Source organism: Pseudopipra pipra, chromosome 8 (assembly GCF_036250125.1).
Source record: "Pseudopipra pipra isolate bDixPip1 chromosome 8, bDixPip1.hap1, whole genome shotgun sequence".
Lineage (NCBI taxonomy): Eukaryota > Metazoa > Chordata > Aves > Passeriformes > Pipridae > Pseudopipra > Pseudopipra pipra.
The window spans coordinates 29,428,122-29,452,223 of NC_087556.1; the positions used below are offsets into that span (position 1 = coordinate 29,428,122).

Genomic DNA, 24,102 nt, shown 5'->3' on the forward strand with positions numbered 1-24,102 from the left:
CACCCTTAAATTGGGTTGGGTGAGTTGGTAAGAATGCTGGACAGGACTGCAGTCCTTGTTCTGTTACCTTACTTCAGGGCAAAACAGAAATGCTGTTGCTTCATGGGGTTAATATTATTGAATCTATGACAGTTTATGTATGGCTTGTCCTCGAGATGTTTTCCATTTGCTATGCATTTCTGATATACTTTTATCCCAAAGGGCTATCCATGAGTGCTACATTCTCAGTAACAATAGAATGTAGTGTACAGTAACAAAGCAGCAAGTTAGACTTCTTTTTCTCTTATCTTGTGCTCTTCACTCATCTTTCCCTGGACAAAATATTTTGTCTGTAAAGTGGCCAGTCACTGTTCAAAGGGCTTTTGTTTGTATTTGATTTTGGCTTTTAGATGTTTCATCTTAATAGTCAACTCAAAGGGAGGTTTTTGAGCTGTGTACCTTGAGCAGGAAAAATATTATTTTGGTTGTTTTGAATTTTGCAATTTCCTGTCAGACAAATATATTTGCATCTCTCTGTTGGTACCAGGGAGTGAATTAAGACTTTGGTGTCTGCTGCACATTCTTGAGACCCCCTTTCTACCAGCCTGTTATTCCACTATATCTCTTACACTGGGAGCTTAACATAATTTTAAGTAGCTTCTTTTCATATTTTTGAGGTGGAACTAAGGTTTGAAAGAAACCGAGTCACTTGGTGTAGGCATTGCTCCAAAATCATGAGCTGCATAACTGATCAGAACAGAATTTATTCTTCTTGAACCCACTTTATTTAATGTAATGACCTCACATTACTCATTGTTTTAATGTTGTGCTGCTTTAACAAATTATGATGACAAAATTTAATACATGGCTTGCAAGCATCTGCAGCCTTAATTTTATATGTGAAAGCAGTGGCCATTATAAACTCTGTGCATCCATCAGCTGAAGATCAAATAAACCTTCAAGCATTAGTCCTTTTACACATTTTCTGTCATCCTAGACATTCACACTAATGCAGTGATAAGATTGAAGAAAAACATCAAGTGACTGCTGTAGTTTTCCTTGTTTCACTCAGGGCAGTGTGTACACTTCCCCTTCCTTTCTCTTTGACCCAGTTTCTGCTTTCTTTTTTACTGTGACATCTGACCGGAAAGTACCTGTTATTTTTTTATACAGTGTTCTCTTTAGTTTTTGTCCAAAAGATACTGATACTGAGGTTGTCCAAAAGATATCACTAGCTTCTGATGTTTCTGTTCTTTTCAGTATTGAATTGCACTTCTGAAAAGCTTACATGAAAAATACATGCACAAAAGAATTTCTATTAAATACTGAATATTTCTAAATGTCTTTGCCCTTGATGTTACTTTTTTTCCTGCCTAAACACAAATTTTATATACTTTTAAAAACTACGTGGAATTGTATTTTGGACAGGTTTTGTAATGAGCAGAGTGTAGTTCTGGTCAAAGATCTCTAGTTCTCCTGAGAATAACACTTTTCCTGGAAGGAGTGGGGTTTGATCTTTGTTTACATATTGTCACCAGAATGATAAGGCAGCATGTGTTAGGTTTAGCTAGCTCACTCCTAGGAAGCCAAACTGCTGGAGTTGGGCACCAGATGGAAGAGCTAATCAGTATCTGCTCCAATGGGCTGGTTTTTAGTGGTGTTCACTGAGTTTTGGCTATTTGATATACTAACACCTGCACTGCAGTCTTGAAGATGTTGGGTTTTTTCCCCAAAGGAAGAGAACTTCAGTTTGAGAGTAGGAATCAATAGCTCAAAATTAGTAAGAACATAGGTAATTACATTAAGATTAATAAAATGGTGAGAAATAACTGTACTTCTAAGGTAATTCCTTCAAATTAGACAAATAGCAGGAATTAATGGCCTTCACAATGAATTTTGGTTTGCTTCAGAATCTGTAGACAAGTCTGAGTACTTATACAATAGAGTGGTTATTCATGATGACGACTGTGACATGTATTTCATCTCAGCTGCTAGCTAATAATTCATCCTAAAATAGAAACTACAACTTCATCCTAGAATTACCTGTCCTGGTAGGGTTAAAGTATGTCAACCAAGTGTTTAGGAGCTGACATTTTTCTAATGCCTTCCAGTGCTTGGCTTTGTTTACATGTAAGGTGGTATCTTGGTCTTGGTCTTTACCTTGATTTTGTGTCTGTGGGGGTTTTTGGGTGTGTCCTTTGTTTGTTTTTTTTCAATTGGTGAAACACTTATTTCAGAATAATGCTGCTGGAGTTACATCTCAGTTGGTGGCAAGGCTGATCATGTGTTCCCAACAGGATACCTGTACACGTCTACAGGTGCACACACCTGCTAATGGTATCTCTATGTGGTATGTCTGGCTTGCAGTCCTCAGTTAGAGGAGACTGTGGAATCACTGAGTGTTTTAATTTAAAAGGGCAGGACCTGTCCCTGAATTACTTTTTCACCTCTGAGAAGAATCCCTGGAGGCATTTGTTGGGAGGGAGAGTGTCTGTATCCCTTGTTCTCTCCCGTGGTAGATAAATTATTGACAGTGCTGAGAAGTGAAATCCTTTTCCTGGCACTGCTCAGAAGCACTTAATTCATCTTGAGGCAGATGAGGCTAGAAGAAGTGGAGAGGAAAATCGCATCAGCCAAGGATAAATCTTTAACGTTATCTATCATGTGTTACTTTGGAAATAGAGTGGTCTGAAAGGCCTTTATTCCTCAAAAGTTGTCTCTGCTGTTTGTCAGCCAGCGTTGAGGTTTTGGTATATTTTTTTTACAGAAAGATGCTAAATGATCATTACATTGCTTGAAATACACATTTACAGCAGCAAGTGTGACATATGAAGTATGATACAAAATAATCACATGCTCAGTCTTCAGTTTGTTCAGTTATTCTTCTGAATTTCAATAACCTCATAAACATCGTAGTAAAATAAACTAGTTTTGTCCAGTGTGTGCTGCCCCGATATTTCTTCTTTGGTAGATGGTGTGCTAAAGTGCTGCTCCCAGTGCCCAGCCATGGAAATGTGGAAGACTTTGTGGGTGCACACTGTCAGGGAGAGGATAAGCACTGTCAGTTTGATTTCCTAGTTGCCATTTTCGAGGGCACATTTCCACCCAGGATGCAGGCGGAGATAGTTGCCAAGCACTACTACTTTTTCAGAGTCTTGCATGTCAAAGTTCTGTGTGCAAAGGGCCATTAACAATTAGCATTCCACTTATCTCACATGGCATGCTGTTCATATACTGGGCTCTACAGCTTTTATAAGATAAATTTAAGTGTCATTAAATTCAAGGCAAAGAAGAGACTGATGTGGAAAATGTCCAGAGCTTTTGCAAAGAGACCAGCACTACCTAGTGAAGACTATACAGACACCTGGACCCTGTGCATGTGTTTGCCCAAGAACAGGGACAACTCAGCACTTTTCAGACCCTACAAGGAGTCACCAGAGGAATTCAGAGTTACTAGTCTCAAATGTGGTATCTGTAGTTTTTTGAGGGAGAAAACTTTCCCACTGTGAAGTTGACTGAACCCTGGCACTGATTCCTGGAGAAGTTGTGGAATCTCCATTCTTTGATATATTCAAAAGGCATCTGGACATAGTCCTGGGCAGTTGGCTCTAGGTGACCATGCTGGAGCAGGGGGACTCCAGAGATATCTCCAGAGACCCCTTCCAATCTCAGCCCTTCTGAGATTCTGTAAAGTGGTGGGGGTTTTCCCTGTAGAATTGCTGATTTTACCAGCTCAGAACATTTTATATTGTGGTCACAAATTCAGTGTTTGCCTCAACTCTTTCTTTGGAGAACAGAGAGGGGAAATGGTTGTGGTCCTCCTTTTTTCACATGCTGCCTATGGTGTAATGGGCCACAGGGCACCAGGTCTCCAGCTGAGTTGGGAAGGAGCAGTGCTGATGGTGACTAAGTGGGAGGCTGTGTTTTATTCTTGCAGCATGTTATTCCTGGATGCTGGTCACACCCAACCAGCCATCCCAGATTCCTCCGGAAAAGAAGAAACTTTCTTTTCTCTCAGAAATGAAATAAGAAATGTGCTTGTTTAAAAAAACAAACAAACAAACAACCTGCCAAGTTCTGGGGATGGGCCTGCTGTGGGGGGAAAAAAACAAAACAAAAAACACAAAACCAAAAAACCATCACCAAAAACTGAAAAAGGTCTTTTGAAAGAACTTGTGGTTAACAGGAAAAAATGCACAGTAAAAACTGTATGAAGCAACTAATTGGTATTTTTAAGGGAATAGAGGAGGAGAGGAGAACAGAGTGTACAAAAAAGGAAAATGGCATCAAGAGCAGATGTAAAAGAACATGATTTTTTCTACAGGACAAAACTGTGATCTAGACTAGAAACATAGGTTTCTAGTGTTGCTTTGCTGTATGAGCAATTGCTTTTGTTGCTTCAAATAGATTGTCTGGTCCTAGAGACATCACAGAGATTATTACTGATATTCACAAGCCAGGCAGCGTGACATGGGGCTCAGCTATGAATAATGTATGTAGGCCTTGTTAAAGGTAAAAGACCAGAGACTTAATTGTAGCACTAGTCTGCAGCAGTTCAGTTCCAAGTATAAGATAAAATTCAGTTTAATCTCTGAGGAAACATGTAAATTTCATTTGTAAATGGTTTTTGTTTGTTGTTTTTTTTTCCCCATAGCTTGCACCTTCCCTTCCATTACAAGAAGATTTTGTTTACCACTGGAAAGCCATCACCCATTACTACATAGAGACCTCAGGTAAAAGAAAAAAGCACTTTGGGTTTGTCTCTTTTGTGAAAACTAAAATTATCAATTTCAGTGTTTTTAAAAAGAAAATATTAAGAAATACTAAAATTAGTCATGTCTTTTATCAAAATGCCAACAATAATAGTTAGTAATCAAAAGTATTGTGTACCTCCACCCCTTAAAAAGTAGGCATGAAAAAGGATTGAAGGAGAGTTCCTAAGTACCACGTAGAGAACTGTACTTTTTCATGTCTGACCCAATTTCTGTCTTTGCATATTTTGTTTAATCTAAACAGACAGCTACAGAAATTTAGTCCCTGCTGTTTACATTTTATTGGTTTGCATCAGGGATTTTTTTTTCTTACCAAGATTTTAATAGAAGTAATTTTGTGGTCATAGATTTTATCAGACACATATGAATGCCATGTGCTTCGTATTAGTTTTTTTTGCTTTAGTGTCTTGTGTCAGTGAAAGGTATTTTGATAAAATAGCTCTGAAAAGTGAATTTGTGAGCAGATTAGAACACGTTTTGTTAAACCTTATCCAGGTGTTATTTTGCTCTTCTAAAAAATGCATATTCTGATGAAATATGGCTGTAGTTGCTTTTTCTTAAACTTTTTCATGGGTTTTCTTTTTTTTTTTTGCAAATTATGCAACTTGTAAATTTTTTATTTTGTTATTAAACTACTGTGTTTTAAAAATGAATATTGCCATGCTTTCCTCAACTGTATTAATTGTGCATTTCTGCTGGAAGAGCTGTTGAATCTGTGTTTGTGTCTGGACTGATGATCTTGTTTATATCAACATTTACTCCTACGAGCTACAACTTGACCCTTGGTTCTAAATACCCGTCTTTTGGAACACTATGTGATGTTTCCTAAGGTGGAAAGGACAGGGTGGTGGGGGAAAAGTGATACCTGCAATGACGTGGTGCAGAATAAAAGCTGACCTCTCTCCCAGACTTTCACAAGTCATTTGAAAAACAAGTTTCCACTGAGTGAATATATTTCTGTCCTCTGCAGTAGGAGCAGAATTATGCCTAGGAAATTCAAGCAAAACACTCCAGGCTACTGGAGGTTGTGGCAGAGACCAAAATCACTCTGACATGGCAGTTTTCCTGTGTGGTCTCATTGCCATGTGCATGCAAGTGACAGTTATTTTTAGGTTATTGCATAAGAAGTAGTAACCATTTCCCTAGCTAGTGGCATAGCTGTTCAACTAGAATTTTGTTGAAAAAAATAAAAGAGGAAAATCTTCATGTTGTGGATATGCTCTACAACATGTTAATACCAACCCCCACTGCCAGTGGCATAAATCCACTGCAGTTTCATGATTTTAGTATAATGAAATCAGTCGTACCCTTTCCTTTGTAAAGTTTGACATAATTCTATCTCAATGCAGACAGCATAAAAGAGAAATTTAAACACTTGTGAAGAATAAACAGCATGGAGTTTGGGTTTTCTTTGTTGTTATCATGAGAAAAAAAAATTTAGTTTTTAAATTTGTAAAAGAACTGATCAGGTGCAAATTAAGCTGATGTTAAAGGCCATTTAGAGCTTTGAGAACACTACATGGAGAGTTAAAGAGGAAGTTATCAAGACAGAGTGGATACTAACCAGCAGATTGAGAGCTGAACCTTTCCCTCCCAAAACTTGGTTTCTGACTGTAGAATTTTTCCTTTTTGACCATGTTTTGAATTTTGGCATTTCCCCTTTTCCCATTGCAAGGTTAAATATCTGCCCAATGCATAATCCAGTTTACATTTCCAGATATGGTTCTGAAAATTTGATTTAGGACATGGTAAAAACTTACTGTATTTAAGATTCTTGAAATGAGTGGTCATGTTTTTAAATCTTAAATTTGGAACTGAACTTAAGAAAAGTGAGGACAATATTTTAATAATTCTGAATTGCCCATCTCTTCTGTTCAGATGACAAAGCTCCTGTGACTGATACCAACATTCCTTCTCACCTGGAACAGATGTTGGATATTCTAGTTCAAGAAGAAAATGAGAGGGAATCAGGCGAAACAGGACCATGTATGGAATATTTGCTACATCACAAGATTTTGGAGACTCTCTACACACTAGGAAAAGCTGACGTATGTACTTCTCAGCAGAGCAGATTATCTTTTGTGTGAGCTCCTAATTGTAATAGGAACTATTATTAATAGAAAAGTTCTACAGTAGGTGGTAGTGTGGGACACTGAACTCCAGCAAAAAGCTGTTTGCTTATGCTTCCAACATATTACAAATAACAGTCTTTTACAAGTGTGATCAAAGTGAGAAAACCAGAGAGATGCTAAGACAGAACTCTGAGATTTGTTACTCGCCACTCTGATAATATGGACTGTGAAACTAAGAGAAACATTTTTGTTCAGTCTAGAATTTTTCTGGCTTCTACAAGACAACATTATCCCTCTCTGTCCTTTGTTGGGAGATTCTTGGGTGAAAAGTGCTGTATTAGATACAAATTTTTGATAAATTTTTCTGAGTGTGGTGTGTTATTGCTCAGAAAGACTTCCATGTCAGAAAGCATTAGTTTAATCTGATCTCCAGACAGTTTTCACATCTGAGTCTTTGGTATGAATGTAGTCCCTGGCACATGTGTGGCACACATGAAGTTCCCTTCATAGTCTTGGTGCATTCTTGTTTCTGTCTTTCTTGACAGACTTCTGAGGTAAAGTGTGTGGGGTTGGATGGGTCATGGGGTGAATTAGCTTGGCAGTCCTTGTGCTAGAACTTTCTGTATCACGATGCGGATGCAGTTAGGGAAGAGTGGTGTATCTTATACCAAGGACAAATGGAGCTCTCCAGGGTTTCATTCTCAGTCTTTTACACATTGTCATGAGTTTTTAATCCACTTGATTTTTTTTTATAAATAGACAACGTAGGATATGAGCAGTCTGAGCCTGGAATGTTCCGTGTTCTGAAAGGACCAGAGATCTGCAATTCTGTTACTATACCACCTGTCCTACAATCAGGCTAAGATACCTGCTGTATTGAAAATACTTGCTCAGAAATACAGCTCATTCAGTAAACTATAAACTTTGTCAAGAAACCAAGATGAAATGGTGACATATGTCAAGTGGGTAATTAGTGGTGTATTTCTAAGAGTTGAGAGAAGTCATTTTGTACTCATACAAATACTCCTGTACAAGCAATTCTTGTAAAGCCTGTCTTTACACTTTGCCACTTGTGAGTTGATATATATGAAGTAAACACACAGGTCAGTGCTTGAAAGATGTTGCAAAGATCTAGTGCAAAAAGAATAATTTCCTTTCACAGCAGTCAGTTAGACTTACTACATTACTGTAGATGTGTCCTGATGGTAGATATTTTGCCATTCTATTCAACATGGATTAAAAATCTAGGAGTAGTTACTTTGAGAGGAGAGTCAGGTTGGGCAGTTGTCATTCCTGGCTGTTGCTACCCCTGCTCCATTCAGCTGTGCAGTGAACCAGAGGAGGGAAATTGTGTGGGTTAAAATTAATTTATGGAGTAACAGCATATATTAACGTGGTAGAACACATGAGTTTTGGGGGATTTAGCAAGAAACAAAGGTACATAAAGGACCACAAGCTGTCAGATCTCATGGAGGTAGGAAAGTACTTTCATGTGATGAGGTGCATGGGGGACAGTAGAACGATATCTGTTCCACAGATATTTGTGATTTATTTTATTTGCTTGTGATTTATATTCTGCTCAGGAAAAACAACAGCTTTCTCTTGTCCTGGAACATCTGTGCATTTATAAATGCCTTATCTGTCTAAGGTTAATTGCTTGTGATTTTAAAAAACCTTTTGTAGATATTAAAATGTTTATAGTTTATAATTCTTTATTTATATGTACTGACTCAGTGAGTGGCTGGATTTTGTGGTACAGTACCCTAAAAGAGACCTGACCTGTAGCAAAATAATTCCAAGTTAATTTCCCCTTATTACTGTAATGATCTGGAATGTTTTCTGGAAGGATTGGTAGAAGTCTGCCCTAGAGCAATGAACTGAAAGTATGAATAATTTGAAAAGGAAAAAAACAATGAGATGCAACATTTTTTGTTGATCTCTGTTATTATCAATAAAGTAATGCGTTAACAGATGATGATTTTAAAAATACTTTTGGATATATTATTGCTGTTTAATTAGCCATTCTGAGTGAAAAATTTGCATCTCTGTTTTTCTCCACATTTGTTATATTTTTGTTATTGTTCATCTGGTTTTGTTTCAGTGTCCTCCAGGAATGAAACAGCAAGTTCTGGCTTTTTACACAAAGCTTCTTGGAAGAATACGGCAACCTCTCCTCCCCCACATAAATGTGCACAGACCAGTGCAGGTACTGTTCAGATCTGAAGGAAACTATATTTTTGCATGACAAGTTTCTTTTATTCTGCTGTACGTAGTGGTATCTTTATTTCTTCCATTGTCAAGTGAATTGAAGAAACTGCTTGAGTGCAGTATTGCTTTTAATGTATTGATGATTAGAGCCATGAACTGCCACTGCAATGTAAGTCATAAATAATAAAGAAAACTTGTTTATGGCAGTCTAAATCTAGAGCAGATGTTCAAGCCAATAATCATACATAATTGTAGTACGTGTATAGAAGAATAATTCAGTCCACTATTCCTAGGAAAACCTATAGCTTACTCTCTGTCTTCATTGTTTGCTTTATGTGACAGAAATTAATCCGATTGTGTGGTGAAGTTCTGGCAACACCAACAGAAAATGAAGAAATTCAGTTTCTCTGTATAGTATGTGCAAAGCTGAAACAAGATCCATACCTGGTCAACTTCTTCCTTGAGGTGAGTAAATTTATTCAGAATTTCTTGAGACATTGTTAGTGTTCTTCCTCAAAATAGCAGGATTCCAATATTAAAAAACAGACATGGAAATCCAGATGATTCCAAATTTAAAAGGGATCTGTAATTGCAAACAATGCTGGCTGTGGAGTTCAGGCAAGCTGATGAACATTTCTTGTAGCTCCTGTTTCCTTCACAGCATTATTGTAAATGTTGTAGCCTAAGGCATTTGTCTTCACAACTTGGGGTGGTTGTTTCCCCATAAGGTACATGTGGTGCAGAATTGTCCTTTAATAGGAAAGAATATTCTTGTTGTTCACATCTAGGCCTCTTAGAGGTGCTGTTGTTGTGACTTGGTCACTGTTTCTGACCTTCAAGTGCACAAAAGGGTAAATTTACACAATTTTTTGTGGCATTTCTTTCTCAAATCTCCAGCACTTATAAACTGAAATGCAGATGGATCTCACCAAATCATCCTGTGCTTATCTGTTAGTTTTGCTTCCTTCTTTGACTGTTCCTGACCAGTTTCTTCAGGATTTTATGGGCATAAAAGAACTGAGTATGTACAAACTCAGGATTTTCTTTGTATGATTCCATATCAATTAGAGTGTTGATAGAATGCTGGTTATTTTTTAGTAAAATCTTTCACCTGTATTGCTTAACCAGTAAAGCTACATGGCATAACTGTCTCTTGGGCAAGTTATATCTCTTGTGGAAATAAGAACTGGAAGAACTTCATTCTGCTTACTTAAAGCTTTAAAAACCCTATACTAATTTTATTTTGGTATTATTGGGCTCTTTTCTTTAGACCGAGTTTTTGTAGCTCTTCTGTAGAGGTAAAGAATATACATTGTAATGTTTGGCTTATTAGCTCTACCTCGGTCATATTTTATGCTAAACTTGCCCCATCTCATCCCATCTTAGGTGAAATACTCCTTGTAACTGATTGTTCCATACAAAGGGACACTTGATTCTCTGTGTTTCAGCTTCTGCTCTTGAGACCTTAAGAAAGTTCTAATATAGTGTCTGCTAGAAAGTTGTACCTTCGTTTTATAAAATGAACAATGGTTTCGCTATTCACTTCTATTTTCAGTACTACAAATTATCAGCTTTACATTTCTCACCACAAATCAAGTAGAGATTCTCATCAGCTGTGATATCAGTCGATTTTTTCACAGAATTATTTTTAAATCTGTCTGAACTTAGACATGGCATCATCCACCACAGATTTTGAAACTGACGGTTACATATCACGAAAATATAAAAGTATATTTTTATATTGTCAACTCTCTGTTGATGCTGAATTCATGAGTACTTTGTATAGGAAGCATTGAATATGTGTTTTATGTAACCTTTTCTATTAGGTCATTCAGGATCCTGTTTTGCACCTTTGCAGGAGGCAGGTGAGCAGCTGAGCTGCAGAATTGCATGATTAGACAATAGGAAGCTTAAATACACACAAAAATTCTGTCTGTGTGTTGTTCAATGTACAAACTGCTTTGTGTTGCCTGCCAATATAAGAGGAATGAGCTGTGGACACATTTCTAGGGGCATTCATACATTTATATATGTTAGGTCTTCTCATCAATGCCCCAGCTAAATAAACAATGGCTTTTCAAATGGCAGAAGAGTCTAGACATGAAGTAATAAGATCAAATAAGTATTTTACAAAATATTACCCAGTTTTTGAGAAAAGTAGCTTTTCCCTTTGACAGCCCTGCCTGCTACCTGAGTGGTAACAGTGTGTAACAGCAACAGTGTGTAACTCAGGAATGAAAGGCTGTTCCAGCCTTTAGTTCTGCTTTATGTGCAAGGGTCATTGTTGAGATCAGATACTTCTGTGTGTTGATAAAATAGATGAGATGATACTGGAGGACTCCAGCAACTTTAGGGATAGATAAACAAGGTTCAGACAGACACATTTTTGCTGCTTTGCCACCTTATGCTTTTACAGTGTCGAAAAAAAAATAGACATATGTTGAAGGACTGATTTTTCTACTGTAGTAAAAAAATCGTACTTATTTTATAGCATGGAGTTTGCTGCTTTTACCACTGTTTGCCTCTCCAGGGAATTGGTTCTATGAGTGTATCACAATGCTCGCTGCAAATTCCCCACAATGAATGCACAGCGATCAAGCAAATGTTCACAGCAGTTCTGGTTTGCTGCCTGAGACTGTCATGTAGTCAGTCCCTGCTGGCTTGTATGTACTAAATGCATTAACCCCAAATGGTTAGTCTTTTAAATAATTAATGCTTGAGATATATTTGTAATAATTTTGGTGTTATCATAGAGAAGGGAAGCATTTGGATTAATAACTTCACTATTGTACTCGCTTGGAAAAAAATGCCTTGTGCTGCAGTCTAATTTATGATTCCAATAAAGTATTATTCACCTGCACATATGCCAGAAGAACACTGATTTTTTGCCTTGCTCTGAGTTTCTTCTTGATATCACAAAGTACAAATTTAAATATCTTTTTATGTGCTGGAGACAGATTTATGGGAAGACAGATGAGTTGCTTTTTTTCAGGCTAAGTAGAGATGCTGTGGAGCTTGCGAGAAGGTTCTCTGTCACCTGTTACAGTATCCAGTGCCCAATGCTAACTTCTAGTATCTTCTGTCCCTTCAATCTACTCAGCTTTTTTCTTCATGAGAAAACACACTTTGAGAGTACCCTGCTGTCTTAAAAGGCGGTTTTTCCTTTTTCCTGTGGAAGATAAAATCTCAAGAAACTTAGAATTATTTTACTTGTGTGACTCCAACTGGAAACAGTGTTTCAGATGTTGGATGAATTTGAGGCCTTGGCCTAGAAAGGGTGTTTTATGGTATGTGCTAAGGTCTAAAGGTGCACCAATAGGGTAAATGAAAAACTTCTATCAAATTGTGGGCAGTCAAGTGAATATGTGCCTTCAGTAGTGAATGAAAAAAGTTGCCATCTCTTTGTAAATGACATATTCAGCCTTGAAGCAAAATGGTGCAGGGCTTAAGAGAACTTTAAGCAGATTTAAAAATGGCCTAGATTTAAACCTTCTATGTGGTTACTGTATCCAGCCTTGACTACTTCAAATGCTGATGTAAAAAAAATTACTTTTAGTAAATTTCTGCTTCAGGATGAACAGTGATTTCAACTGTGTAATTCCAAAAAATGCTTTGCAGAATAAGTTAAAAGCAATGGCTTCCAAAGAATCAGCAAGCGTAATCACAGAAGACATGATAAAAGACCAAGACTCTGTGACAACAGACACAGGACAAGCTGAAGAAATGCCCAGTGCAGCCGGAGTGGAGCACATGGAGAGGGAAGATGAGCTCCCACAACCGGCGGATGATCTCTCCTTCAGTCTGGATGAACTAAATGTCACATCATCACCCGAGTCCTCCACTGTTTGTCCAAATCAAGACTATAATTTAGTGAATTCTCTACTAAACCTCACTAAAAGTCCCGTGAGTTGTTTTTTGGTTTTGGGTTTTTTTTCTGTTTAATGTAATAAAATGAAATAGTTGGATGCTGTGTGAAATGGAGAGAGGGAGTGAATATACACAAATATACACACAGTATTTTAGCTATAAAAGCTAAAATGAGGGTTGTTTTGCAGGCAACTTTTGTAAATTGACAATTTTTTTTGTCAATTCAGATTGAAAATATTATTTTAGAAAATTAATACTAAGTTTGTTACTGGTAATGTAAGTGGGGTGTTTACAGAAATATATATAGGATGCTGTATGTTTCACAGACAAACTACATAGGATAATCAGAAGGTTAAATATATCACGAGAGAATATTTTTAAACCTGCTTTTAATTGTTCTGACTGAACCAAACACATTCTCTTTGTGAGGGCACTGGGCTATCTCTAGAAGTCTGTGTTCTTTAGAAAAACCTGCTGTATGTCTTACCTGGGTCCATCCTCAAATGCAGACCCTTTCAGAAAATGTAGAGGGTTGGGTAAGCCTGTAATTGGTACAGCAGTGTTGGGAGCAGAAAACTGACTCTACCACTGCACTTCGTCATTGTTACATGATTAGTTTACAGGAGATAATATCTTGATCTCAGGGTGACCTACAGCACTAGTTCTGTCAGCCTGAAGGTTGCAGTTGCACTCTTAGTATTTGACAGGTGAGATTCTTTACACCCCAATTCATTAATGACTGAAAAGTCAACAAAAATAAATGCATTCACTCACTGTGGGAAAATGGAGAGGTTTTATTTGGGAGATGTTTGCTTCTTGATTTCAAGTGAGCTTCATTCACCCTCTGATTAATTCTTCCATGCCCTTCTGCCAGGACGGCCGGATAGCAGTGAAGGCCTGTGAAGGCCTCATGCTTTTGGTGAGTTTGCCAGAACCAGCAGCTGCCAAGTGCCTGACCCAAAGCACTTGTTTATGTGAATTGTTGACAGACAGGCTGGCCACCCTCTACAAAGCCCTGCCTCAGTCACTGGATCCCTTAGACATTGAAACAGTGGAGGCAATTAACTGGGGGTAAGAATTTTATTTTTGTATTTAATACCCAAAGTGACTTTACATCCCTCCCTGAAACTAATTTTATAGGTAGATAAGGTATATAAAATATTCACCCCCCCATGCTAAAGCCTCAGAGCTGACCCACAGCTACAGCAGAGTAGTACACTTGGTTGTCCAGTGTACACATGATTTCTGACATGGGGCCAGGTTTGCCTGCCAGTCCTCTGCAGACATTCCTCAGGGGGCAAATTTTTCCACCAACTTATGTTAGCAGTTTGTAGTGGTGTCATTGGAGTATCAGGTATGGATTATGTTCTTGTGCAGATGTCCAGGATTTAGGAAACACAAACTTTTCACTGTACACAGCGGGCACTGTCAGCTGCTGCGGGGGGCAGGAAGGGTGCATTTGATAACAGCCTGCTGTTGCAAAATTTTTGCAGTGAAAAAGAAGAAGGAAAGAGATATTGCTTGATTCATCAGCATGAAGCAGAAGATACATGCCTGTCATCCTAACTGCTTGCATGTTAGATTCCCAAAAGATTTCTCTTCCCCATTCACCTTACTATGAATTACTCATGACCTGTTAGTACTGAGACAAATAGTAGGTATTTGCAGAATGTCTACCAAAATTTATGGTGGTTGGAGTTTGAAATTAGAAGGGGAAAAACTACAACTTTGAATTGTGGGATAAATAACTGTTGGAGTGCTTTACCAAAGAAAATGGTGTATATGTTATTCTTAGAGCCCTTAAATTGAAATAACATGCTTTTTTGTGAAAGATACAATCTAGTTTCAGGTATACACTGCGTGCTTTTGCTGGACTTGAGTTTGCTTACTGAGGTTGCTTACTGAGTAGAGAAGGACAATTGTCTTCATTTTATGGTTCTGTGACTACAGGAGTAATTGATTCAGTTTCTGTGGTCTGTGTTTCCTGGGAGACCAGACTTGGTGATCAGTTTTCCCTTCTGACTGCAGAAATACTTAACCAGAGTTCTTCTGCTGTACATACCGTGCATCCTTCAGCATGTCTCTGAACACCTGTGTAATGATGGCACTGCCAGATTAGTATAGATTGGCAGAAAAGCCTTTCTGATGTTCCCTTCGCTACAAGTAGGTCATTGATTATTCTGTTAGGTTCAATAAGAATGAAGTCCAAGATTCTTCACTTACTTGTAGACTAAATAAATATTTTTCTCTGTGTTCTCTAGTTTGGATTCCTATAGCCACAAAGAAGATGCATCTGCTTTTCCAGGGAAAAGAGCGTTGATTTCGTTTCTTTCTTGGTTTGACTACTGTGATCAGCTCATCAAAGAAGCACAAAAGGTTTGAACTATGTTCAAATGATACAAATATATTCAGCAAATAAGTAGTTCCAGTTGTTTCTTAGCTTTTGAGTTTGAGACACACCATTTTGTACTTCTGTTTCAGATGACTGCTGTTGCTATGGCAAAAGCTGTGCGGGAACGATTTTTCATTGATGTTATGGAACCTCAGCTGATGCAAACGTGAGTAGCATCCTACGAGACACAGAACAGAATCTGAATCAAGCTGATTTTTTTCAGCTGGAATCCATTACGTGTCTGATATGAAATACTTTGTTCAGTTCAGAGATCGGAATCCTCACATCAACTGCGCTATTGCACCGCATTGTTCGTCAGGTCACTTCAGATGTGCTGCTGCAGGAACTTGTGTATTTTATACTTGGAGAACACAGAGACCCGGAAACCTTGGCAGACATCAACAGGCATCCATTGAGACACAGGTTAATCGAGCACTGTGATCATATTTCTGACGAGGTGAGAAGTGATACACAGTAATGTCTGCTGGCCAGTCCTGCCTTGTGGAGAGTCTGCAAAGACACCATTGTGAGGACTTTTCATGTTGGTGTCAACTAACTTTTTTTGCCAAGAGAAAGAGTTCTGACTGCCGGCCTCACAAATTCCCTTTAGAAAATGAAAGTCAAGCTGTTTTCTCCACCTAGCATATTGTAACCTTTACTAAAGATTGTTTTCTAAATTTGCTTGCCCACTATGCATATCTAGTTAGATTTGCTCACCTGTAAGACAGGGCAAACTCAGCATCTGTAATTGCATTTTAATTTGTGCTTTCTTAAATGTTGTGTCACTGTTATTTTCCATGGTGTGTCAATTCTGTGTTGTTATCATATAAGATATAGATTTGGGGTTTAGATGAAGTGTGATCAGAGAATATACACAATACCAATTAAATGATATAACTTCAAACTCTTTACACTCTATAAACATTGTTAAAATAATTTATCTCAGTAAAATCCCTCCTCAGGAGCTGCTTGTTTCATTTTCTCTGTGAAACAACCTCCACTCTGTTTTTTCAAATAAAAACCAAGCTTGCCTGAAATACAGACCTATGCCTTCCCATATCAATTTTTCAGTATGCCTACCTGCTCACCTTGTCAGAATGAGTTATCTGTATAAATTAGTTGATCTTGGCAAAGCTAAGCACTCTAAAGCTGTCTTTTAAAATTATCTCTGTACTGCTTAAAGTCAGTCTCCTTTTAAAAGCCTACATCTCCATGTAAAAATCATAGCCTATAGTTCTAGTCACAATATCCCAGTATTACTTTGTTTTATTCTGGGTATTTGTTACTAACTTTTAAGTCCTGTTCTGTGTCTCATTTGCACAATGATAACGATCTTCGAGCATGGATCTGATTGTAATTTGGAAAGCTAAATTGTGAGTTCTCTGTATGTTCTTTGTATTATGTATATGTTATTTTGACAGATTTCAGAACAGTTTTTGTTTTACAGAAAAAAAATACATTCCCATATTGATTTTCAGATGTGTTTGAACTCTTCATCCATGTTTATACCACATTCAGCATCGCAATTGCCTAATTTTTCGTATGATTTTTGCTTCCTTCTCTAATGTCAATAAGTAATTGCAATGTTCTAGGATTTACAAACCAGATATAAGACCAAAACCATAGGGCAGCAGTGCATCAGTTTATTGAAGTCAACTTTTTATGTTGCAGATCAGCATAATGACTTTACGAATGTTTGAGCACCTATTGCAAAAACCCAATGAGCACATTCTTTATAATTTGGTTCTGAGAAATTTGGAAGAAAGAAACTATATGGAATACAAGCCCCTCTGTCAAGAAGATAAAGATGTGGTAGAGAATGGACAGATTGCTGGAGCAGTGTAAGTTTCATTGTTAAGGGAAGTTTTCACAACAGCTAACTTAGATCCTTATTTTTAGAACAAAATGGGGTTTTTTTCAGTAATTGAAAGAAAAGTGAGCCTGGATAGCACTTGAGTGCTCTTGTGTATTAATCCATATCCGTAAAGTGATGCAGAAATTATTACATCAGCAACTTATGTAAATTCTTAGAACAGGAGTAGAAAAACTAATATTACCACAAGCCTTTGTGCAGAGCAATAGGCACTCAAAGGTCTTTGTATATCAATTTACTTATGCATCTGCCCAGGTTAAGTCTATGCATATTTGTATTGTAATCAGTGAGATTATTCTTGAAGTCAGCCACTTAGGTGCCTTGTTTATATTTATGTTCTTGAATCATTTCTTGATGGAACAACTTTTCTAGGACCCTACATAAAATCCTTTAAAATATCCTATGTAACTCTTCTAACTAATTTTTTTACCAATGGAAGGGTAAGGACTTGCCACACCAGCTATTTTAGTCATCTAAAATAATTGAAATATTTCCTGAGTATAAATCTTTCTCATGTGAAAACTGTGGCTACAGAGTTTAAGTGACTTAATGCAGTGATTTTGTATGAGTCCAAAATGTCTCCTCTGTTGTTCAGAATGTTGGGTATTATACAGGTTGGTGTTTCAGTGTATTAACTAGGTAATAAGATGGATATGGTAGTGTTCTGGAAAACATCCTAGTTGTTCAGAGAAGAAAAACACAGAGTATGCCTTGTGACACAGAGATATTCCTGCCTTCCATAATGTTCTGTCAATAATTATGTTTTTGTCTGATATAATCTCACAGAGACCTGGAGGAAGATCCATTATTTACTGATCTGTCTCCAGATAACACATTGTCAGCACAGGAGTGGCTCAGTGCTTCTCCACCTGTCAGTCCAGAACATCCAAAAAATGATGGGAAGACTGAAGTTCATAAAATTGTAAATAGGTAAGTTGAAACAAACACTTAAAGTAATGTCTGAATGTGTGGGTGTCTGCACACACTGTGCAAATTAAATGTACTCTGTAATGGATGTTATTCTGTGCCAGCTGGGAAAATGACTCTGCAGAAGGAAATTATGTGGCATTTTATCAGAAAACTACTTCTGAAAGATTAGAGCTTGCATAAGTAAAAATAATTCAACATAAATGAGAAAAATCGAAGAACTTTGCAGCTAATGGTCTAGTTGAATAGCTGGAATTCACTGTGAAAGCCTTGTTGATTATAAAACTTGCTTTTCGCAGAAATAATTACTGTTCCAGGACTTCACCTTCCTGGACAAGCATGGGGAGTCTTGCCATAAACATTTTAGGGGAAAAACCAAAACTCAAAACTTCCTAAAGTTCCTTAAGCACATACATAAGAGTAAATAATTGCCATGCTGGAGATAACCTTCTGTTCCCTGAAAATTAGGGAGCACCTCTGTCACCTGTAACCCACCTCAGTGCCTATCAGTCATACTGCAAATTGGATATCACAAGGAGGGCAAGCTCTGCTCTAAGCAACTTAGGGATGGTAATTCTCTTAGGAACTAATATTAGGACAAAGGCTGTTTGCTCTGTTAATACATGGTAGCAAGGCAGCAGTGGTGTATCACAGCTGACCTGTCTGCTTACCCAGAAATAATCAGAGGTGTTGGCCAAAGGAAACAAACAGCCCGGGGACAGTCAGGACACAAAGACATTGTCACTTCTTGCCCTCTTTCCCCCAGTACTGCTATATATAGTTTGTGGTGGACATGGTTTGGAGCAAAGACACAAAGAATATTCTCCTAAATTCATCTCGTGTAATCTCCATCAGTGAATACATTTTTTTTCAGGATTTGCAGTGTTTTGCAAATTTATATTTTTTTGGATAAGATGAACTCCACATGAAAAGTCAGCTACTACATATTTCTGCATAAAAATCTTCCAGGAGCATCCAGGAGTTCTTGGGGTATGGAGAAAGCTGAAATTTGGAATCAGGGTCCAAAGACTGAGGGTTTTTTGTTTTCCAGAAATTTCAGTGGTTCTAATTTTTATTCCTTTTTTTAAGACATTTACTAATATGATTCAAAATTTAATGATGCATTTTAGGTCAGATATTGGTGAAGTAATAAGGACATACAGTATTTACACTACATATTTGGTAAAGGCAATTCAGTTATATTTGTAACTGGGGCATTTATATGCAAATACTCCTGTATATCTTAGATGTTAATTTTTTACCACAGCAAACTATGGTAAATAAAGCTACCTATGAAGTAGGTTTAGAAAAATTTTACCTGTAATTCTCATTCTCTTTTGAGTTGTTTATTGCCAAGTATATTTTTTTTACTTCTAGTAAGATGGAGTCTGGCCTTTAGCAAGTACTTGACTGGTTATGAATATTCCTTTTCATCTCCATTCTACCTGCTGATTCTGAGAAAATGCTTCCGCTGAGGATTTTACCTCCAGTGTTAGATACAAAAGTTCTGAAGTATATGTCTTGTTATTATAAACAGTAGTTGGAATAGACATGCTTAAATAGATTTTGTAGTCTCTGTTCCTAACATAGAGTTATGGTAGAGTCTGTGGATTAATTGGCCAGACAATTCAGTATTGTGTACACTGGTACAGATGATGAAAAAGTATTGATCCATGCTCTGTGGAATGTAGATACTCATTAATGTACTTTTTTTCTCTTTAGTTTTCTCTGTCTTGTACCTGATGAAGCAAAGTCATCATACCATGTGGAGGGTACAGGTTATGATACTTACCTCAGAGATGCCCACAGACAAGTAAGTCAGTGAAGTCTTCCTTGGTCCTTGAAATTTGAAATGCTTATGAGAATATACAAATGGTTCTCTAAATAGTCCTAATAAATGCATCTTTTGGTAATGAAAGATGGGAAAATTCAATTTTCATTTTCTAATGAAAACTTACCTTTGGAGATCTTTTGATGATGAATTCACCTTGTATAGCTCTAGGGGGAATAAGGGATGACATTAAATGCATTAATATTCATATAACAAATACAGTGAGAGAAAATCTGAACCTTGGATGGATTCTTAATTTGCTTTTGCATTTATCTGCATTCTCTTGGAGAATTGCCTGCCAAGCTGTTTGAAAGAACTAAAGAGAAATTAAAATGCTGCATAGGAGTTATGCAATCTGGGACTTTGAAAATAAAAGCTCATCACGGGAAATGCGCAGCCTAAGGCATTCAGGTTGGAAGTTGGGAGGTTGGGGAGCTAGGGAAAGCTTTATGATATACTGCTTTGAAATAAATGCAAGTTTTGTTTTTACAAATATAATATAAAGTTTCCTTGGTCAGAGGACAATGCCTGTTTGCAGCTTTCATATTGAAGCCCTGTGAATCTTCTAAAGTAGAAAAATTTATGCAAAGGAGCACAGTAATTGAGAGCTATATTTGATAGGTAATTCAAAGATTCCATAACCTTGGAATTATGTTATCAGCAGTTTAAGATGGGAAGCTTGGATTTCTCTATTTATTATATTACTTTATCTCCTGAAGTAGTCTCTCCTGAAAAGAAAGGGAATAGAAAACAGGGAATAGAAAATAGGGAATAAGAAAACAAGGGTTGATGTAAAATTCCCCTATCTTCTATTCTTGGATGCCAGAAACCACTTATCATCTTTGTCTTTCTTTCATGCCTTGGGAAAAAGAGTATTCTGGGAGTTATTAGAGAGCAGAATTGGTTTCTGTCACTTCCTGACAATGATATGGCTACTGTTAAAATATATCCCCCCTAAGAATAGCCCTGCCTATTGCTGTTATTGCATCCAAATAGCTGTTTTGCTTCCATATTTCTATTCCTGGAAGGCTGCACAGGTAGGTAAGCTACATGCAGTGCAGAATTTCTGAGTCTGTTTTCTCTCTCTTTTGCTTCTGTTTATTCCTGTGTTCCTTATTTTTTCTGCAATAAGTTGTGCTCCTTTCAAGGTATAACTCCTTGGAAGTGAGACATCAGGCAGCCCAGAGCAAATGAGGGACAGAGGTTGAGAAAGAGTGTTAGGAGTGATAGGAAACAAAAAGAGGCAAGAGGAAACCCTGGAATACTTTTCATTTGTGTGAAAATATATATATATATATTTGCATATACACAGGCCTTTCCTGTCCTGGGAATTAGAGAGCAACACAGTTTGAATAGCAAAACAAGCTACACATCCTATAGTGGAAATGTGGTAATGTATTGACAGGAAGAATGTGTAAGAATGCAATTCCTACTTTAGAAGAACCCTGATCAGGATGTGTATTGTTGGCTTTGCTTTGTGCTTTGGCCCCAGCTGCTTTTTGGGAGCTCTGTTCTCCACTGGTTGTTTCTCAAGCTACCCTAGTAGCAGGAATGTCAAGAAGAAAATGAGGTGCCTGCTGATAGTGTTTACTTTAAAAGGACTGTTCTTTTTGAGCTTAGAGTTTTCATTTAGCTACAGATTATAATTTTAAGGTATATGTACTATTCAAAAGAAATTAAATTGTTTCCATGGAGATTTAAGTCTGTTTTCCTAACTACTTTTTTCTAGTTCCGGGATTATTGTGTCATTTGCTTACGGTGGGAGTGGCCTGGATCTCCCAGACCTTTGGAAAAGTGCAATTTAGAAGCGTCATTTTTTGAAGGACACTTCTTGAAAGTCCTGTTTGAAAGAATGGGAAGAATTCTTGATCAGGTAAGAAAAAACAGGTTAGGAATTCCATTTCTGATACTTTCATCACTGCTAAAGGGCTGATAAGGTCCCATGGATTCCCATCAGTCAGTTTTCTATTATAGTGTCGTATTATTGTGTAATGTCCCATGTCCTTGGTGCAGGTCCCTGTAGATTGCAGGATGTTGCAGTGATCAGTATTATCAGTTTCACAAAAGTAAGAACAAAAACTCTCTTATCTTTGTTAGCCACCTTTTTGTGTACCGAATGTTTTATTGACCAGAAATATCATTTAAATTGAGTAAGGAAAGTATATCCTTAAGATAAAAGATGATGATAAGATAGTATCTTAAGAATTCCTAAGATAGTATGTTAGGAATCATTCAGTCTTAGCATTTTTCTGTTCTGTTTTCATTTTACAGTGTTTGTTGTAAAATGGTTCTCTTTTCATTTTACAGCATTTACACTTAAAAAGCATGTACATATTCCAGTAAATAAAATATGGTACATCATCTTTCTGCCACATTTCAGTGAACTTCAATCTGAAGTCTTGTTCAGGAAGCAGTTTATGTCACTGTGTAAGGTGAAAAGAACTTACTGCATCACTGTTAATACTTTCCCATTTTTTCAGTTTTTAAAAAACTTTCCAGTGAAAGTTTCTATACAGTATTCTTTACTACCTGTAATGTGAAGTACATTTTTTCTTGTTTGATTATCTTCAAATAATAAAAATATATCTGCTAGAGGCAAACAAATGAGGTAAAACCTGACAGGCTCCTTGTTCTGAAAAGGTGGTGTGACATGTCAGATCCAGATTAGTACAAAAGAATTGAAAGAAAGTGACTTTTTCTGATGCCCATTTGTTTCTGTGTTCAGCCAGTTCGCAGAACCTCGACTTTCTGGGGAGAAGGTGAGGGGTCAGGGAGGTGAGAAGAGTTTCCCTTTATGGAAACTTAGTGTTTCTTTGCCTTCTCTAAACTCTAGGCTTATGTTCCTCAAGTCAATATTGCTGCTTTAGATCAAGAAGATAATTTTTCTTTCCAGTGAAAATGAGCCCTGAAAATCTTGATTACCTTCCCTGTAATACCAGCTGGAGCGGCTACAAATGTGGTTGTACCAGTTTCAGAAGCTTGTACAATTTTTTCCTGTTTTGCATATGGAGCTATCTACAGAATAAACCATTGGCTGTGGTAGTGCCAGATTTCCTGGTCATAAGCAGAGAAGAGCCATTTGAACCTATAAATGCACAGGGAACATGTCAGGAAGCCAGTAGCAGCCTTTAGGTCAGCTCTGTGAGCATTCAGGGGAACACTCTGATGTGATTATGATACTAGAAAACTTTGCAGAGGTGGGAGGTACCACTAACATAGTTTCTGTCAGAAGATAGCTGAGGCACAACAAGTGAAGTAAATTGTTTCAAGTACCTCATCTACTAGACACTACCTTCTTCCTCCTGATAATACTATAAATTTCTATGGAACTGACTGTTTGCTAAGAATTTTTTTTAACCTTCCTGAACTTCAAATTTTGCTGCATTTAATCTTTTCAGTTACAGGGAAAGTTTTTAGGATGTTATCTGAAATGGGGCCATCTTGGTTAGTCTGCTGACATATGGACAAAAATAAAAGCTCTGTGTGAAGAAGCAGCTTTCCTTAATGCTCTCAATTAGTTCAAATCACAACAGCAATCTGTCTGAACAATGCAGCACGTGTTACTACTTTGTTTCCTTCTCTTCTTGTGAACATCAGATAATGCTCATTGCTTCAAAGCTTCCTAATGAATTGGCTGATTCAGACAGCTCTAAAGACCTTCTACAGATCAGCTAGGTAGGCAGTGAATGGATTTATGTAAGGAATTTGTGTCTCTCTCTGCAGAGTAGCTCTGCCATAATAACTCAAAGTGTAGTGATCTCTTCTACCTATAACATCTCTGGTCCAGGGTCTTAAAGCTTCATTTGTTAGGAGATTGGGATGAATTTATTGCTGGAGTATCACATACCAAAATAACTGTCACTGACCAAAAGAAATATGTGCTTTCGCTTCAGAAGATCTGTAAGCCAACTTTGCTATGCAACAGTGTGCGGTAACAAATTCAAGAATAAGGTACCTAAATATTTGTTAGGTATCCATGTCTAGTCAGTGGAAATTTTGTGAAAACAGCCCTGGTAGCTCTTATGCTGAAAAGCAGGTCTCTTTTAGTGTAAAGTGGATCACCATCTCAGCTTCTGCAACTGTATGGACTGAAAGCTGCTCTCGGGTGCCTGAACTGAGGTATCTGTTGCCCAAGATATTCCTACAAGCTTGTGGTTACAACAGAGATCTTGCAGGATTCA

The 24,102-nt window shown here is 37.4% G+C and overlaps 1 protein-coding gene across 2 annotated transcripts in view; it reads left to right on the forward strand.

Annotated features, from left to right (window-relative positions):
* Positions 1–24,102, forward strand: part of FHIP2A (FHF complex subunit HOOK interacting protein 2A) — a 33,904-nt gene that overhangs the window by 3,024 nt on the left and 6,778 nt on the right. Inside the window, exons 2-15 of one of the 2 annotated variants that reach the window (XM_064663412.1) lie at positions 4,634–4,712; positions 6,630–6,799; positions 8,925–9,029; positions 9,374–9,496; positions 10,858–10,896; positions 12,650–12,934; positions 13,773–13,969; positions 15,160–15,274; positions 15,380–15,456; positions 15,555–15,747; positions 16,962–17,131; positions 17,950–18,093; positions 19,813–19,903; positions 21,651–21,794. In XM_064663412.1, the coding sequence (XP_064519482.1) occupies positions 4,634–4,712; positions 6,630–6,799; positions 8,925–9,029; positions 9,374–9,496; positions 10,858–10,896; positions 12,650–12,934; positions 13,773–13,969; positions 15,160–15,274; positions 15,380–15,456; positions 15,555–15,747; positions 16,962–17,131; positions 17,950–18,093; positions 19,813–19,903; positions 21,651–21,794 (1,932 nt within the window). The remainder of the gene's footprint in view (positions 1–4,633; positions 4,713–6,629; positions 6,800–8,924; positions 9,030–9,373; positions 9,497–10,857; positions 10,897–12,649; positions 12,935–13,772; positions 13,970–15,159; positions 15,275–15,379; positions 15,457–15,554; positions 15,748–16,961; positions 17,132–17,949; positions 18,094–19,812; positions 19,904–21,650; positions 21,795–24,102) is intronic. The other variant, XM_064663413.1, reaches the window with a different exon arrangement.